Genomic DNA, 18,943 nt, shown 5'->3' with positions numbered 1-18,943 from the left:
CAACGTTTTCAAGTTCAATCACAAGAACCAAGCTGCCAAGTACTGCTCCAGATATCTACCACTTTTTAAGTCATTATGACAGAGCCCATGAAAGCTGAATAACTGGAAATGTAGATCTTTTCAAGACATTTGAGTGTGAAAATTGGGAATACACAATAAACAGTTAGTTACTGCTTTACAATAGAGTTAATTTAAGGGTTTTCTTTTCTTTTTGGTGAATAAACAATAAGTTTAACAGCTTTACAACTTCAAAAAGTCAGGGATGATCTTCACACCATCAAAATTTGGTTTGTAATTGTAATTCAGGAATGGATCTTATGCTTGAACAGTTACAGTTCCATTTTTTCCAAGCTCTCTTTGCCTAGCTCTCTCCATCTTCCTCTTACGCCATTCCTCAAGAGCTGCAAGACCAAATATGCATGAGAAGCAACCTTGTTAAATTAATGAAATAAATCAGAACATCAGGAATTTTAGGGTGTCAAAACCAAGTTCAAAAGAATCACCACGCAATCTCAACGCAGCAGAGAAATTTCTCAGTTATATTCTTTCATCTTCTACACCCCACAAAGGTTTGGAGAAATTCAGGTAAATGACCTACGTATTGCAGCTTGCTTTTTTTTTTTTTTTTTCGTTTTTGGGTCAACCAAATTTTAATGAATAATATTCAGAAGTCTACAAGGTGCACTCAGCAACATAGAATAAAAGACTCCAAAAAAAAAAAAAAAATTATCATTGAACTACCTAACCAGAATATTCAGACAGGCAAATCTTTTGGCGATGCTAGAACAAGTTGAACTGTAGCAATAGCAGTCCTACCCAACAACACATGCACCCCCCCCCCCCCCCCCCCCAAAAAAAAATAATAATAAAAATAAAGCAATAAAAGAGGGGGCGGGGGTACCCATTGTTAACTGGGGTTATCCCTATTCAGAAAGTATCATTAGGCCAAGTCATAATTAGCAGACAAGGAAAAGGGAACAGTAAGATTAAAGAACCATATCATCAGAAAATGATGCTGAAGTTAGAAGATAGACATTGCTGCATTTAGGAGGCAAGAAAGATTAGATACGTATCTTAATGCAATGGTTCTTAACCTTCTCAGATGTCAGAGCTGGTGACCACAAATACAAAACCATCAATGGTGACAATGCTCTATAGTATTTCAACTTGTGAACTTTGCAAGACTGTTCCTTTGATCCATAATAAGCATTTTAAATGTTTTGAACTGAATCCATGATGTCAACACAAGATACAAGTGGGGGGATTGAACATAAAATTATTTGGAGGCAAGATGAATGGATATTTAATATTTTGTTATTCTACCCCTAGCAAATAGTCACTGGGGAAAGGGACGAATCCAGCAAAGGCCTTTGTTGAAGAAAAAACATGTAAAGAACACCAAAGGCATTAATCTGAAGGAGCACAGAACTACTCTTCTTCTTTTTTTAGTACAGAAAAATAACCAGCTGGCACAACTGTATCAATTATAAAGCATGTGGAAGAGCAGCTCAGAAAAGAAGAATGAGGTTATATAAGGTGAAAGGACCCACAAATCTTCACATCCTTCTTAGAACATTTGATCAGTGGAGAGATTCCTTTTTCAAACCACAATTTTGAATAAAAGATAGAATTGAAGGAATTAGGAATTAGTGATCTGAATATTATTTATTTTGTTTTATTTTGCACTTAACAATTCATTTTATGCCTCCAATGTGGTCATATCTCCGTATTGCTTGCAAAATAAATTGATAAAAGCCTTCTTTTAGTTTAGCTTAACTTTAATCAGTTTCCTGGCTACTTGACATTAATTTCAAAGGTTCCTGCCCAAGAAAAATCATGTTAGAGCATGTATCTGCTTCACAAACAAATTATCTTTTCATATGGCTTTTCACTCTAATTCTTGCAAGTGAACACTTTAACATGGAAGATTAGTAGCTAAAGCGGTGCAAGAAAAGAAAAGAAAACCAAAAAAGTGTCTAGTTATAGAAGAGTCATAGAGCCTCAAGCATCACCTTTTAGGCTGTTAGCCTCATTAACAGGTCGGATGTTTGTCAACCTCTTTGACAGATCAACTGCAGCAGTTTGTTTAGTGGCTTTTCGATGTACTATTTGTGCTTCTACATATGTTTCTTGTTCAATTTCCCTTACCTGTACAAAAATAAATTACGAAGAATGGAGTTCTTAGATATTTAACACGTATTGTATATCAAACTCAACCCTAATATTAATGAATTACCCAAGGCTGGAACCTGTTAGCACTTACTCTTTTTATCAGTTCCTTGGGCTCCATAGCACGGCGCAGTTCTTCAGATTCTTTAATATACCTCAGCTTTACTGCACTTTGAAATGTCAAGGTATAAATTTTCAATATAGTTCAATGCCGATTCCATGATTTAGAAAAACTTGAAAGAGATATCCCTGGTTTAATTAGGTTATAATTAAAATAATGGAATAACAAAAAAGCATCCCACTGCATAAGGTTCCAAATACTCTAGTGCTTGGGAGAGGAAAGATAAGAAGAGGGGGGGGGGGGCTGCTTCACAAGACGGGCTGTTTCCTAAATTTTAAACCCACAACCAATAGGTTGCAATGGCACAACTATACCTTTGTGCCATGGTTCACCCACTAATTAAAAAGATGGCATATAATAGAAAGACAAGAGTTCTGAAGATATTAGGAAAGAACATATACGAGCAGAATTCAATGTATGAATACAGGAATATCTTCATATTTTATGATATCACCACCTGGATGCCACTGTTGTAATATGGGCAATTAAATCTTTGTGACCTAGAATATTCTCTTTTCCATCATAGATAAAGCATGCTGTGTCGTGAAAGACAGCGGTCATAATTCCCGGGCCCGCGCTCTTCAAAGCAGGATTGACCTAGGGGTTCACAACTATAGCCGCTCTCTCCCTAGCACCCCATCACTAGCTCTCTTTCCTAGCACCACCATCACAACCATCTCTTTCTGTCTTACTCCCTCTTGGCCTCTCTCTCCCTCCCTCCACTCCCTTCCAGTGTGATCAAGAGATGGAAGAGGTAGCACCAAGAGCCTTTTTTTTTTTTTTTGTGTGTGTGTGTGTGTGTGTGTGTGTGTGCGCGCGCCTGTGTCAATCAATCCTGTGATATTTTGAAGGACCTGCCCCCATTTTTTGTGCATCCCATTGATGATCAGTCCTGTGGTGTTTGACAGGCTCCTATTTTTGGTGGATTCTCTCCAGGGGTTCATGATCAAATTCTCCTTTACCAACCTGTGTGGATTTTTGTGGGATGACAATGTCAGATCTCTTTACTGTTGCATCTGGAGTTGAAAACAGCTTCATGGTTCTCAAGATGGCTTTCGTACATTCACTATACGCTCCATCAGTTTGGTGGGAGCAATTATTTGATGTGGTTGCAACCCTATTAGTGCCAATAATGTGTCCTAAAAGTCCTTGGCCAGTGATACTGACGTAGACAAGTCTTGGCCACATCAGGTATTTGATCCATCTAGGATGGTAAGAGGAGAACCAAAGGGGCTGGTAGTCATCCTAGTCTGAATTTTCAGCTATAGTAATTATAGGTTATGTTGCTGTAATAATTCTGATGTAGACATCTTTTTAAATCACACTTGTACAAGACCAAATTTAGAGTTGTCAATAGGGCAAATTACAACCAATTGTAGGGTAATAACTAGGGCAAAAAAAAAAAAAAAAGAGAGGAAAAATTACAACCATTTAAGGATCTGAACTGTTTTACTAATGGCAGTCCAGAATATAAAACAGATGGCTAAAAAGAGGAAGATTACAATAAAAAATAAATAAATAAAGTTTCAAACAGTCACTAACTACACCCCTAAATTACAAATTGCAAAGAGGTGAAGACTGCTAAGGTACAGCAAGGGGGGGGGGGGGGAGAAAAAACCTAGATCTGCTGCAATTTTAGGTCTCCAAGGAAGAGGAATTTTCAAAAAACAAGAACTTCAGGAATACGAGAGAAAGGGTTCAAGGCAGAACTAGTAGGGTTTAAATTTGGTAGGTAATGAGAGAGGCCAGCAATTTGGTCCATAGAATTTCTTACTGCTGTCCTCAAAAAACCTAGGGTGAAAACAGGAGCCGCAGCAAGGGTTTAGGGCTTTTAAATCAGAACAAAAAAAAAATCTGCGGCTAACCTGCGTTGCTAATTTGCTATAGAGGTTCAAATCTGAGAGGGGGGGGGGGGACGACTGAGAAGCCCCAATTATTTGCAGCAGACTGAAAGAAGAACCAACTCACAGCAGAAAAGTGAAGAAACCAGTACCAGAGGTTGAAGGAGTCAGCTGCGATAGTTGAAGAGCTTGAGAAGAGTGCCAGAAGACTGGCCTAATTATCGAGTCTTCGCTCTGATACCATGTTGTAACTTGTAAGTTGAGGAAATTTTACTCAGAGATTTGTGTTCTTTTTTTTTAATAGGCCCCAATCGGGTATTTATAGTTCAGAGTTTTTTATGTGTAACTCACTTAAGTTGGGGTGAAACTCTTGTTGCTTCCCTTAAATGGTTTATAATACATGTAACTCAATCCAATATTATACATAGCACATAGCTAACAGTCTAAGTTAAGTCCCAAAATAAAATGACAAAAATACCCTCCAAATATCAATTTACTAAACTACCTTGTGCCTCATCCCATATACAACCCTTTGATGGGAGAAGAGATTCTCCCATCTTCTTCCTACACCTCACCAAAAACCACCACACCACCACCTTCCCCCCCCCCAACCCCCCAGGGCCGGAATCACCATACGTTTGACTCTCCGTCAGCTCCAACTGTGGAATGGCTGGAATAAGATTGGGTAGCAGGCGTGTTTCCAAGTCAAACTCCACATGGCTACGGATCTGCAACTGGCAAGAACAGTAGTATTGAAAACCCTATATCTACTCATCTAGTGGTAAAACGTGCATTTTCAGGTCAGAATCCATGGATAATCGATATGGTTCTGCCACTTGCAGGAGGAGGAGAATTCAAAAACCCTAACTCAATTTGATTGATTTTTAGATTAGGTTTGTGAATTTAAAAGCTCTGAAAATTTGGGGTTTCTGTTAGACCACTTCATATTCAAGTAAGAGCTAAGCTTGGAAATTCAAAACTAGGGAATCTTCCAACAAGGACTGGAAAGGGAAATAAAATCCTGTCTTCTCATCCGTCTAGTGTGGAATTCTCACCAAAAGCCAAAACATGTTCATTAATTGCATCATTAACAGAGGTTTAGATTTTGGGATTTTGAGGGTTTCAGAGTAGAATAATTGGGTTTTTGCATGTTTTTAAATGAATTAGAATGAGATGAGTTCTACGCCCCGGAAATGGGACTGTGATGTGGGGTTCTTGCTCGGAGATTTTCCCATCGAGGTTGAGGGCACGGGGATCGAGCTTGGTGGTGGGCTGTCAATCTTGTAACGGCAGGGTTCATAAATATAGGCTTCATATCTCCGTACAAGGAATTACAATCAGAGGCAACTTTTTCTTGTATAATGGAATTGCAACTGTGGTGTGGGTTTTCTTCTTCACATTCCCACCGAAGACAAGAGGGAAGACCCTCGAAGAAATGGAAGAGCTGTTTAGGATTACCATCTGTTTTGATTTCCGGCAGGGTTTTGGGGGTGTGGTAGTTTCTAACAGTGGTGGATGGTTTCCAGTAAGGTGTAGATTCCCCCCTTCACCCACCTAAAGGTTGGTATGGGATGAGACACAAGGGTAGTTTAGTAAATTAATATTAGGAAGGCATTTTGGTCGTTTCATTTTGGGACTTAACTGAAACTAATTGAGACTGTTATTTGTGTGCTACATGTTATATAACCCACTTAAGCGACGCAACAAGAGTGTCACCCAACTTAAGTGAGTTATACTAAAAAACTCTATAGTTTACAATCTGAGTAAATCCTATCCCGAGTAGGAAAACAAATACAAAACTAAGTACGAATAGAAAAACTAATCCTAGACTGATTAGGAAACTAGTCTAACAAAGATTAAGAAATCAAAATACAAAAGATAAGAAAACAAAAACATAATTAAAATAGGAGTATTAAAGAGGGAGGAGTCCTACTCCAAATATGAAACCTCTTAATCCAGCACTAGCACTAGCTAGCATCAGATCGAGAGGGATATTCCCTCCCACAACAGAATGCACCAACTTCAAGGGAAGTTTATAATATGGGTACAAGGGTAGAATATCAGTAGGCCTAATTTTATCTTTGTAACATTCTAGAATGTTCTCTTTTCTATTCATAGTTATCAAAACATTTGTATGCATATGGGCACCAACATGATGGTCTGCCTTTTGTACGTGCAAAAAGATCCATGCTGTATCCTCTATGCGACACTTTGTACACCATGTTGATGCCTTATGGCTGAGTGCAGTCACTTCCCTGACATATTGTACTTAGATTTCAAGTTTCCTTTGGAATTTTTTTTTAAATGATCAAAAATTATTCCATAACACATGTTATTGGTTGTATACTTTGTTACCATGTAACTGAAGCATGGGAAAAATAGATTAAAGAGTAAAAAAATAAACGAATAAAAAACTAATCGTAAAAGAGACGATAGATTGGAAATTTAAAAAAAATTAAAAAAAAATTAAAAAAAATTAAAAAAAATTAAAAAAATTAAAAAGAAAAAAGAAAAAACTTCATTCCATACATACCATCAAAATCATTATTAGATTGACATCACAGACGGTAAGTACAACTACGGCTTTTATTTTTATATTTATATAAATCATAGTCATATGTTATTATGCTATGTTGCTATTGTCTTATGATGAGATGAACTTATGTTTGTTTTTTTATTTTCTATTTTTATGATAATTTTGCACGTAGCATAAGATCCGTTTGAGACACTTAACTACAGTTACAGAGAACCAATTTGGGTTTATGCTGGGAAGATCTACAACGGAGGCTATTTACTTAATTAGGAGACTTATGGAAAGGTATAGAGAATGTAGGTAAGACCTTCATATGGTATTTATTGACCTAGAAAAAGCTTATGATAGAGTCCCTAAAGCGTTAATTTGGCAAGTACTAGAGAAAAGAAGTGTTGCAAGTAAATATGTAGATATAGTTAAGGATATGTATGATGGTTCCATGACTAATGTTAGAATAGTGGGGGGACAAAGTAATGAATTCCCGATAACAGTTGGGTCACATCAAGGGTCAACTTTAAGCCCATATCTATTTGCACTGGTAATGGATGAATTAACCAAAGACATTCAAGATGAGGTCCCCTGATGTATGCTTTTTGCGGATGATATTGTGTTGATTAATGAGACCCAAGTGGGGATTAATACCAAATTAGAATCTTGGAGAGTAGCTTTGGAATTAAAATGCTTTAAACTTAGTAGATCGAAGACAGAATATCTAGTTTGTAACTTTAGTCATGATCGGGTAGATGATGAGGTGGTGATACTGGACAATAAAAAGATTCCTCAGAGTGATTGTTTTAGGTACCAAGGTTCAATCATAAGTAAAAGAGGTGATTTAGAGGATGAGGTTTCCTAAAGAATTAAAATAGGGTGGATGAAGTGGAGAGATGTGTCCGGGGTCTTATGTAATCGGCGTATTCCAGTAAAGCTTAAAGGAAAATTTTATGGGACCGTTGTTTGACCAGCTATGATGTACGGTGCAGAGTGTTGGGTTGTTAAAAAGAATCATATAGATAAACTCAGCATAGTAGAAATGAGGATGCTAAGATGGATGAGTGGCAAAACTCGGATGGATAAGATAAGAAATGATCATATTAGAGCTGGTTTGGGAGTTGCTCCCATAAGTGATAAGCTTCGAGAAAGTCGTTTGAGGTGGCACGGCCACGTTCAACAGAGACCTATAAATGCTCCTGTACGGAGAAGTGATATAATTCATATTGAATGAACTAGAAGAGCTAGGGGTAGACCTAAGATAACCTTAGGAGAAGTGGTGAGAAATGATATGTATAGCTTAGGCCTTGTATTTAGCATGGCCTCGAACAAAACTGATTAGAGGGCAAGAATCCATGTAGCCGACCCCATTTAGTTGGGACAAGGCTTATTGTTGTTGTTGTTATTTTTATGATAATCTTGCACTGTTTAATATTTGTTTGGATTATAAATAAAATATATGAGTTTTGGCATACTATTTGTGCCACATTAAAATGGTCGTATTAAAAAATTGTATACTAAAATGCTTTGCTCACCAAGGTCACCATGCGGCCACCTAAATGCCATGACCCTTAAGAAGGCTCCAAACACCATGGTCACCTTGCTACCTTGATAGCTATGTTTCTATTATAATAAAGCTAGATGTGTTTCTTAAGACAAAATTCATAATTTTTGCCCTAGGAGCTAATAACTTTGGCTGTAACTTCATAAATGATAAAGGGTAATTTCAATTTCGACATGTGAGGTTTGACATAGGTCATATTTAATCCAAAAAAGATGACATTTTGCATGTCTCCCTTGTGGTATCCAAAAAATCAATTAAGGACACATTGTCATCTTTATGACGACAATGCCCTAGCTTCCTTTTGATTTCCAAGATAGCCATTGAATGGCAATATATGGAGATATTTGACAGTTATGGCGGGAACAGGGATCAGCTTGCGTAGAGAAGAATTGGGAAATATTTATTTGATTTGTTCAGTTTGCTTGGAGAAGAATTAGGAGAATATTTATTACATTTGGTGGACCTATCATTGCCGTAGGTCGCTTGGGTTGTGACTATCATATTCAAATCCAATTATTATTGGGACAGACAGATAATTTGGTATTAGTTTTTGAACAGGTTCAGATAGTTTTCTTTCGGATATGGTTTCTTGAATATAGGTTTCTCCTAATGGATATGATGGCAAATTGAGTACGTATTTTTGACTAAGCATTGACATCTTTACCATTTTATCGATGAGTGTAGGGATGAAACTTGAGAGTTCAGCAAACTACCTTTCTTCTACTCTTCTTGGTATATGATTTTCTTTACATTCTTTACTTCCGATTTTATTCTGTATTTATATTGACAGATATGTCATTCATATCAAAGTGTAGGCCTGATTAGTTTTCCGGCACATATGGATTCTAGACGGATACGTGAATTTGGATATAGATTTCAGCTATTTATTACATCCCTAGTATGACGTTTAGTTTCTGATTTCGTTGTAACTAGAGAGTAGAGGAGCATGTTAGGAAAAGATTCTATTTTGAGAAAACTTTTGGCAGACCGAATCTCCATCCATGCATGGAGAGTGCTGTATTTGATTTGCTACTTATAAAGTTGAAGGGGGACATCTCCCCATGATTTGAGCAAAGTAAAAAGAAGCCTTGTACTGGTCACCAGTGATTCACTTGCTAATTGATTTCAGTTTATCAGTGAGAAAGTTACAGTGAGAGAAAACTCCCTTCCCCTTGCCTCCTTTTACCTTGTCTCCATCAATTCTTGCTTGTTAGGTTAAGATTCAACAACTTTAGCTTCAGACAGGCATTTGAAGATACTGGTTGCACTGCCTGTGAAGAGTCTATATATTGGATTAAAGATTTCAAGACGCTTTTGCCGTCCTTGGGTCTGCTTACACTAGAGAATTCTCCAGCAGCCTCCAAATCTCTGAGACAGATCCATCCAACAGATCCTGCCCTTCCTCCAGTGGCACTTTGGAGCTGTTTCTATGGCTGGATATAATGTTATGAGTGAGTAAAAATTTTAATATCTACTTTCTACTTCAGAGATCTTATCCTATCTCTGCATTCAGACTTTCCTTAGGCCTTGGATTTTGTTGAGTAGTTTAATCTTAGAAGCCTACACTTAATGGGAAGATCATTCCAATGTGAGTGCTGAGCTACTAATTCTGGATACCTTCTAATTTGGTTAGTTAGTCCACTCACTGATCAAAGTAGCCTTGACAAAATTGATGCTGCCTTGACCTAATTTTTTCCCAAAGGAGTTTGAGCTGATTATGGAGTTTAGCTCCTGCCAATGTGTGCTGCAAACTCTACAAGTTCTTCTTGCAGGCTTGCTGATCTTCTTCGTGTGACAGACATTGCAAAAGTATGATTGCAGATACAAGGACTTGACAAAGTATAGGGGATCAAAAGCAATTTTTTTTTAACTAGCTCTTAAGTAGATTCAATACCCACAATTGACTTTCTCCATGGAAACATGAGTTATGAAAATAACCCAACAAATAATAGAGAGAAGTTGGTTCCTTAACAATCATTGCCCTCCTCTCATTTACTATGGTTCTCTTTAATTCACTCTGGTAAACTGTTTGCAAGATTTGAAAGTTTGTTATATCTTCTACTAATTTTTATAAGATTTTTCGTGCTTAGAGAGAGTGAATCCCCGAATCAAGAATGGAGTTTCTTCATAGAAACATTAACCTATGAAGATCACCGTTAAAATGATTGAAATTAAAGAGATATCTGCTATTATTATTAAGAATATTAGGTCTCTCTATTATCAGAAAGGATCCTACACCTAAAACCAGTTATAGACAACTCCTACAAGGCCCTTTGGCAAGAAGCCTATATTATAAGCATGCAGCAATTTTTCTCCTCCTATTTTCATTCAAAACTTCTCCATTGCGTAATTTCCTCCTTGCGCCATCCCTAATTATACCCATTCAAAAGACAGACAGGGGAGCAAAAGCAGAAAGCTGATGACCACTTGATATCTAATCCAAAAATTGTCAGACATACCACTCTCAAAATTTTACTCACATAGAGACCAAATCCAAGAGTTCCTGAGACCCTCTTGCGATCTGCCATTACTAGTCTACAAATGAGTTGATGAATACAAAGCCCCCCAATTGCAAAAATTCCAGCCACAGCTGTGGACACTACTCTACTGAAATTTACTCCATCAATGCCACCTTCCAACTAAAAGTACCAAAGCAAAGACAACAAAATTCGAATTTCTTTTTTTTCACTTATCCAACAAATACTCTACTTTTTCAAGGATGTCATTCGAACAAACCTATTATTCATGATGATTAGGAAAACCCATATGCGTGATTAGTCATCAAACCGATCTCATGTAACAGAAAGAAAAAAATTGGGGGGAAACATTTAAGAAAAAGGAAGGGAGTAAAAGATAAAATGAAGACCTGCATCGAGTTGATCTGGACTAAGTCTTCTGGTGGAGAGGGGGATTCCAGAGAGGAAGCCTTGAAGCAAGAGAAGAAAAGCGATAAGGTTGCAGGAACAGACCAGGATGGTCGCGTTCTTGAACGAGAATTTTGACTTCCATGACTGCTGCTGGTTTTCCATCGATCTTGTTCTCTCTCTCTTTTTCTATAATCCACTGATCAGAAGGCGAAGAAGAATACCATTAAACTCGAAACCAGTAAGTGGGTCGCCGACAGAATCCAAAGATAATGAGGAAAAACAGAATTTCTGGAAGCAGAAGTGGCCAACTGGGGAGAGTGGAAGACACGGAGAAATTTGAGCGTCACCAACCTGTTGAGAGTTGAAACTTGACGAAGAAATAAGAATAAAGAAAGAGAAGACACCATTAGAAAAGAGCAACAACTGGGCCTTGAAGTGATACATGGGTTGAGTGAATAGACCTTGTTACTAATGGGCTGGGCTGGGCTGGGCCGGAGATTAAGGATGCCATCATGGCAATGGGAATAGTTTGGAGCATCATCAGTTCTCTATCATCTCACCAACTTTTTGTGATTTTTTTATTCAAAAAATAAATAAATAAATAAATAAAAAAGAGAAGCACTACTAGCATCTTATAATATGAGGTTTTTTGGATAATTAAAAGAAATTTTTTTTACCAACGTTGGGTTGGTTGAGTAGTAAAGGTCGAGGTCATGAATTCGACCCTTGCAGACGACATTTCATTTCAAGTATTAAAAAAACATCAGTACCCAAAAAAAGGTGTAATTTTCATCTGGACCTCTTGAGGTTTGGTCCATGTCAATTTTAGTCCAAATAAATGGACAATTTGCATCTGCCTCCCCTATGATATCCAATAAAATCAATTAAGGACAAATTATGATTTTTATGACCAAAATACCCTCACACCTATTCTACCAAGATTTTCATCATGTTTTCACAATTAAAATAAAATCGAACAATTGAAAATCAAATGACAGGGGTGTACTTGTAAATATTATTTTTTATTTTTACATTTTAAAGATTTAAAATTTATTAATTTACAAAATCAAACCCTTAAATTACCCGACTCCCAAATCTCTATATCGATCGAAAATAACGAAGAGAACGCCTGGAACACAGTGAAGATGGGCTGCTTGAGAGTTTGTGAGGTGGACGGAGAAGCCAATGGCGGCATCATTGTAGGTGTAGATTATTTGAGAAGGAGTCCTATCAAGATCACGGCCCTGCTCATGAATTGAAATCATCGAATTTCAGCAGAATACATCCCTCTCAAGCATCATCTCAAAAACTAAAAGTGCTTCTGAAATACATTTACATTTTCCATACATGTCAATCAAGGAGTTTGCCACATTCATAGCCAATTTTCACTGCATATCCATGAACAACTCTCCCATTGTTAAGATCACCAATCATGGCAAAGACTGATAATATCCCAGTGAGTATGAAATTACTATGCACAAACCCCTCTTTCCCCATTCTGTCAAAAACTTGCAAAGCCGAGTTAACCTCCTCAATATGAGAATACCCAATTATCATTGCATTCCATAACACAACATCTCTTTCAGTCAATTCTTCGAACAATTGTTGTGCTTCTTGAACGAAATTAAATTTTAAATAGACATTGATCAGGGCACTGGAAACAAAATCATTACTTTCTAGGCCAATCTCGAACCCAGAAATGATGGCGTTCCATGCAAAGATATTCCGATCCCAGGCCCCATTAAAGATGGAAAGTGCATCATCCAATTGATTGCATTTGGAGTTCATATTAATCAAGCTAGTGACAGAGAAGGGGGAGCTTAGCAAACCGGGTTACAACTAAGCAGAAATGGATTTCTTTTTCTTTAGTGAGGTTACCGCTGAGGGCACAGGATTGAAGGTAGGTAATATAGCGGCTTAGATTGGTGGGAGATTCCTTTGCCGTTATCATGGTGGTTGATGAAGAAAAGTTACGTACACGAGGACCTTTCTTAACTAACCTACTGGGAAGGAGGATGAAGATCATAGTTAGCATAATCAATACTACTTGCGCCAAATTGAATCACAGTGAATTTTAGGAGAAGAAAACGAGTGCTTTTTCAGATCTCTAATTTCCGACAAGCTTCTCAATAGGAAGAAAAGGAAATAACTTGACTTGTTGGAAGTTGGTCACTAGTTGCTAATAAAAGAAGGATCATATATCAAACAAAGTCAATCCTTTGGTACAGAGCTGAAACGAGTGACTGATTGCCATGGCAGAGGCATTTCGCCAGAAACAGGAATTTGGGAGTCGGGTAATTTAAGGTTTGATTTTGTAAAATAGTAATCTTTAAATTCTTAAAATGTAAAAATAGAAAATAATATTTACAACTAAACCCCTGTCATTTGATTCTCAATTGTTCGATTTTATTTCGATTACATGGCACGATCGCCATCATTGGCAACAGCCAGCAGCCAGTAGCTGCAAATAAAAGTCCGCGCAAATACCTCACTCTTTTGATTTCCACAGTTGGATTTAATTGTGAAGACATGATGTAAATCTTACGGTAGAATAGATGTGAGGGTATTTTGGTCATAAAAATTATAATTTGTCCTTAATTGATCTTATTTGATGTCTCAGGGGAGACAGATGCAAAGTGTCCATTTATTTGAATTAAAAATTACATAGACCAAACATCAGGGAGTCCAAATGAAAATTATCCAAAAAAGTATTATTTGAGGATGTATTTAACGTGGCCAAAGAAAGCTCTAATAACCACTCAGAGAAACATAGCCACTTTGATGGGCACGACACCGTGAGGGCCTTCAGGGCTAAGAAATCTGCTACGTGGTTTGATTTCCTAGGAATATAGTATGAGGTTAAGAGTTAAATTCTGCACATTATATTAACAATATTAAGTATAGTTATGGAACAATTCTCATTAAACTAAATTTCAAATTTAAATCTAGAATTTGAAATTCAAATTTTAATTTGGGAAATTTTTGTTCGGACCTCTTGAGGTTTGCCTAGAGTCATTTTTAATCAAAAAATAATACATTGCATTTGCCTTTCTTATTGGTATAAAAAACCAACTAAATACAAATCATCATTTTTACAACTAAAATACCTTTATATTTTTTTCAACCATTAGAATTATGCCATGCAAGAGAATTTTGATCAGATGGTTGTAATAGGAAATATAAGATATTTTTAAAGTTATAATTTTTTATTTATTTTACATTCAACTATTTTAAAATTTTAAAATAAAAAATTTGAACCCTTGGTTGAAACTTAATTAAATTTATGTTTTTTATTACATGCAATTCTAAAATACTTGAATGTAAAATAAATAATTATAAGCATATCTCATTTTTTAATTAAAATCGTCAGACCAAAGTTTTCCAACATTACGGTCAAAAGGACATAAAGGAATTTTGATCATAAAAATGACAATTTGTTATTAGTTGGTTTTTTAAATAGTAAGGAGAGACAAAATGCAAGATGTCAATTTTTTAGATTAAAAATGAGTTGAGTCAAACCTTATGATCCAAATGAAAACTACTCTTTAAAAAAACATAAATGTATGTACATTTTCCTAAAACGATGGAATTGTATTAGTTTCAAGTGTTACAACGACTATATGTGCAAAGCCGTACCAGATACAGTGTTTTATACTGAAATTATATTGTACCATTTTTGTATTGCTTTCTTACCATTTACATGCCAAAATCATACGGTACCTTTTACCCATAAGGTGAATTAGTTTATCGTGTATCCTGTCCCCACACATGCGGTCGACGGGAGAAGGTGCTGGAGTCCGGATCCTCATCCCGTCGGGGGAGCACAGACTGCTCCCCGACGGCTTCCCAACCATACAAACACGTGGGGCCCACAGGTGAAAATTTGATTTTTTTCTTTTCAAAAAGTGTTTTTCACCTGTGGGCCCCACATATTTGTGTGGTTGGGAAGCCATCAGGGAGCAGTCTGTGCTCCCCTGATGGGATGAGGATTCGAACTCAGGGGGCTGGGTTAAGAATAGCAATAAATGCACTCATGGTTCAATTCCTAAGTTCCTAAGTGGTTGCCCACTCCCCTACCCCTGGCCCCACATTTAGGGTAACAGAAATAGACTTATATAACTCTTTTTCTTTTTTCTTTTTTCTGGTAACCAAAAGAGGGGATGCAGTAACGGCGACCTAGTGCCCCCGCTACGCAATGTTCGGCTTATAACTCATAAGCCGGCCATCCTGCTCTAAGCTTTTGTCATTCAATTACGGGGCATGTGTGATGAAAATATATTCCTTTCATATTTGGGGATTCCTCAATTTTTTTCTTTCAGAGTAACCAGAGAGTCCTCAATTATCCATCCCATAACATGGAGCAGAAGAGGCAAGAATATAACATTCCCATTTAAGAATACCTGCAAATTGTTTGATCATTCTGATCATTCCCGAATATATCATGACACTTTTGGTTCTACATTAAAAATATTGATCTCATGATCTCCTTGTGGATTAAAAATCAAATATTTAATACAATCAATTAAAAATCGAATAAATGATGAATTTATAGAGGTTGAATCATAATCTGGAGGAGATTTCCAACCGCTGATGGTCATTCAGTGCCCTAAGTTGTCTCCTGAGGATCTTTCCGGAAGGAGATCTTGGAATTGACTCCACAAAAACAACCTTCTTCACCCTCTTATAAGGAGCTACCTGAGAAAAACACTACTTGTCTAGTCAAAAATTAAAATCAAACTAGTAAATTTTCCAGAGAACTAATGAGGAGCTCATTTCCATTTAAGCTACTGGTTTCTAACTCCTGAGATGATTGATGGTTTCTTCTGCAACTGTATTAATGTTTAGATTAAACTGATGCTCATGTTTGAGATCAGTGCTCAGGCTTTAACCCATTCAAAAGGCTATGAACACAGACTACCAGCTCCAACCAGAATCCAGGAAAAAAGGAATAGCTTCTATACCTTACTAGCAACAAAACTGATAATCTCTGCTTCCCTGACTTTGCTTCCTTCCCTTCTCACCACACATGCCATAGGGATCTCCCCTGCTTCTTCATCTGGGTACCTGAACTTTTCATTTTAATTAGTTCTACTTGACAAACTAATGCAACTAAAATGGAATTTTTTTCTTTTCTTTTGAAGATTCTCAGAACAAGAACATACGGTATTACAGCTGCATCACTGATCTCAGGGTGGGTTAACAAGATCTCCTCAAGCTCAGCAGGAGCAACCTGTACATGAAAAAACAAAAAACTGCAAACATCAGTCCCCAGGGTAAGAAACCCTAACTACAAAAGCATATAATGATGAATTAGTGAAACAAGAAAACTATACCTGATAAGCTTTGTATTTGATGAGTTCCTTGATCCTGTCCAATATGTAAACAAGCCCATTTTGGTCAATGAAGCATAGATCACCTGTGCGTAGCCATCCTTCATCATCTATACTAAGGGATGTTGCTTCTTCATTCTTGAAGTAACCTAGCGAAAACAAGAACTAGGGTTTCAGATTTGAATTTTTCAGAATTGGGTGGAACCCTAGAAATTTGGACCAGCAACAAGAAACCAAAAAAAGAATTAGAAGCAAAGTTACCCTGCATAACAGGAGGTCCTCTCAGATATAGCTCTCCATACTTGAGAGGTGGAAGAGGCTTCCCTGTCTGTACATCAACAATCCTAGCTTCTAAACAGGGGATTAGTCGGCCGATCGAGACGTGAAGCCTTCCATTAACCCCATTGCATAATGTTATGGGCCCATTTGTTTCTGTTAATCCATAGCACTGCAAACTCACGATTTAAACCATACAAATTATGATTAATAATCTTAAAAGAATTTTTAGAACATGTTGAAATTGATGATTTTCCAAAAGAAACTTCTAAGAATTTTTAGAACATGTTGAAATTGATGATTTTCCAAGAAACTTCTATCTGTGGGTTCCATAAGTTGAATTCAACATGAAGCATATAACTAGACCTAGAAATTAAGACCCACCTGAGAGAGTATGATGTGGGGGTAACACTTGCTAAAGTGGTCCATATAATCTTTGCTTAAGGGAGCCCCTGAGCATATCACCTCCTTTAAAGAATCCAACTCTATCAACTTAGTTCCATGTCTCAACCTCACCAGTTGGACCACAATGGGCGGCACCACCGGCAACCGAGTAACCCGGTACTCTTCCACTGCGACGAGCATCTCCTCAATTGAATATTTCTTTACGATCACAGTCGTTGATCTTATGGCCAAGACTCCACAAACAAACATGGATAAGCCAAACATATGGAACAAAGGGACAACACACATATAAACATCATTACAAGCTTCACCATTAGCATTCCAAACATGTCTTAGTAGGCAACTCATGGCTATCAAATTACCATGAGAGCACACCACGGCCTTACTCTTACCGGTTGTTCCCGACGAGTACATGAGTGCCGCGGTGTCCCGTTGACGAATCGACACGTTCGACGGTTCACATGAGTGATGTGAGGGATGGCTAAACACATCATAAATGAAGGACTGAGTCAGAAGGAGAGGCCCAGAAATTAGCCCATTAAGCTTTGGTTTAAGCTCTTGGGTGGTGAGGATTAGAATGGGCTTAGAGTCTTGGATTTGAGTTTCCAATTCAGGTCTAGTGTGCAAAGGGTTAGCTGTGCTGAAAATGGCACCAACGTACATAACTCCCAAGACAAGTAGAGGAAAATGTAAGAAGTTGGGTGAGACAACAAGGACTACATCACCTTTCTTCACACCAAATGTACGTAGGGTGCATGCCGCGGCTGCTACAAGTGACCGGAACTCGCCGTAAGTGACTGATCTGCTGGTTGTGGAGTCAATGAAAGCAGGCTTGCAGAGAATTTGTGGAGGGAGCGGTGAAAGGAGGAAAGAAGGAAGGGAGAGAGATGGGTTATGAGGAAGGAGAGGAGAGACCCATTTGCTATGGTAGATTCCGGTTGATGAGCAGAAGCCACTCTCTGCTAAGCCTTCCATGTCTCTCTCACTTTTCTCTCTCTCACAAACAGATCTGACTCTACTCTGCCACAACTGTAAGACAACCACGGAGGAGCAATAAATAGGACCGGTGGAGATCTATTGCTTTTGGCATTATTTCTTTCAAGGTAAAGATGTTGAAGTCTTAAAAACAAGGCAGGCCTGCTCACGAAAAAAAGAAGAAAAACAGATGGCCCAGATGCCGGTAGACCCAAAATAAACCATTAATTGAACCAATTGGGTAGTTCTTTAAAACCCTTTTTGTTTTTTTCTGAACGAATTCAAAGTATCCTGACCTTCTAAGTCATAATGAACTACTCTTTAGTAGGCCACAAGCATTCCCCCATTTGGGTATCCTTAGTGGAGGTTGTGTAAAGTACAGATGCTTCACTTGGTGTACATTGAATTTGAGATCACAAATTAAATTCACTTAATTAAGAATCCAAGTGATACTTGGTATGTTTTAAATTTCTCTTTAATTTGTTAATGAAATTAACCTATGCTGCCAACGCAAAGCTGTTCTAGTAGTTGAAACCAACACCTTTTAGTGAAGAGGTCGTGGGTTTGACTCTGCTGAGGCATATTAAAATCTCTATCCCTTGCTTAATAAAGCCTCTTTGTACCAAAAACAAAAAAAAAAAAACCTATGCTTGGAATCTCAATGCATTTCAAATTTCATTTGCATTAGTTGTAACTTCTTTAATGCGAATCCATCAGCTTTATTATGTTTGCCATAATTGAAGTGGTAGGAGTGCAGTACTCAAGTGGGGAAGGGTTTGCTACCTGGTCATTAGTCTTTCTCTTTTTCATCACTCAAGTAAACAATAATCATATAAGAATATTAGGAAATTTAACATGGTTGAGCATGAATATA

At 37.4% G+C, this 18,943-nt stretch overlaps 2 protein-coding genes across 2 annotated transcripts; both read right to left on the bottom strand.

Annotated features, from left to right (window-relative positions):
- Positions 1–53: 53 nt before the first annotated feature.
- On the bottom strand, positions 54–11,445 carry LOC149022719 (uncharacterized). The gene is made up of 4 exons (XM_089150678.1): positions 11,083–11,445; positions 2,264–2,334; positions 2,013–2,148; positions 54–401 (listed from the first exon to the last, which is right to left on the bottom strand). The coding sequence occupies exons 1-4, from the start codon at positions 11,243–11,245 to the stop codon at positions 316–318; spliced, it is 456 nt and encodes a 151-aa protein (XP_089006804.1). The 5' UTR covers positions 11,246–11,445; the 3' UTR covers positions 54–315.
- Positions 11,446–15,357: 3,912 nt separating this feature from the next.
- On the bottom strand, positions 15,358–18,147 carry LOC149022718 (beta-phenylalanine coenzyme A ligase-like). Its single transcript, XM_089147339.1, has 6 exons — positions 17,074–18,147; positions 16,675–16,861; positions 16,417–16,562; positions 16,246–16,313; positions 16,045–16,147; positions 15,358–15,778 (listed from the first exon to the last, which is right to left on the bottom strand). Exons 1-6 carry the CDS (start codon positions 18,067–18,069, stop codon positions 15,644–15,646), a joined length of 1,635 nt encoding a protein of 544 aa, XP_089003465.1. The 5' UTR covers positions 18,070–18,147; the 3' UTR covers positions 15,358–15,643.
- Between the last annotated feature and the right edge of the window lie 796 nt (positions 18,148–18,943).

Source organism: Hakea prostrata, chromosome 3 (assembly GCF_041222555.1).
Source record: "Hakea prostrata isolate BN-2017 chromosome 3, UWA_Hpros_2, whole genome shotgun sequence".
Taxonomy (NCBI): Eukaryota; Viridiplantae; Streptophyta; class Magnoliopsida; order Proteales; family Proteaceae; genus Hakea; species Hakea prostrata.
The sequence above is the reverse complement of the archived record's forward strand: the minus strand, read 5'-3'. Positions and strand labels throughout refer to the sequence as shown.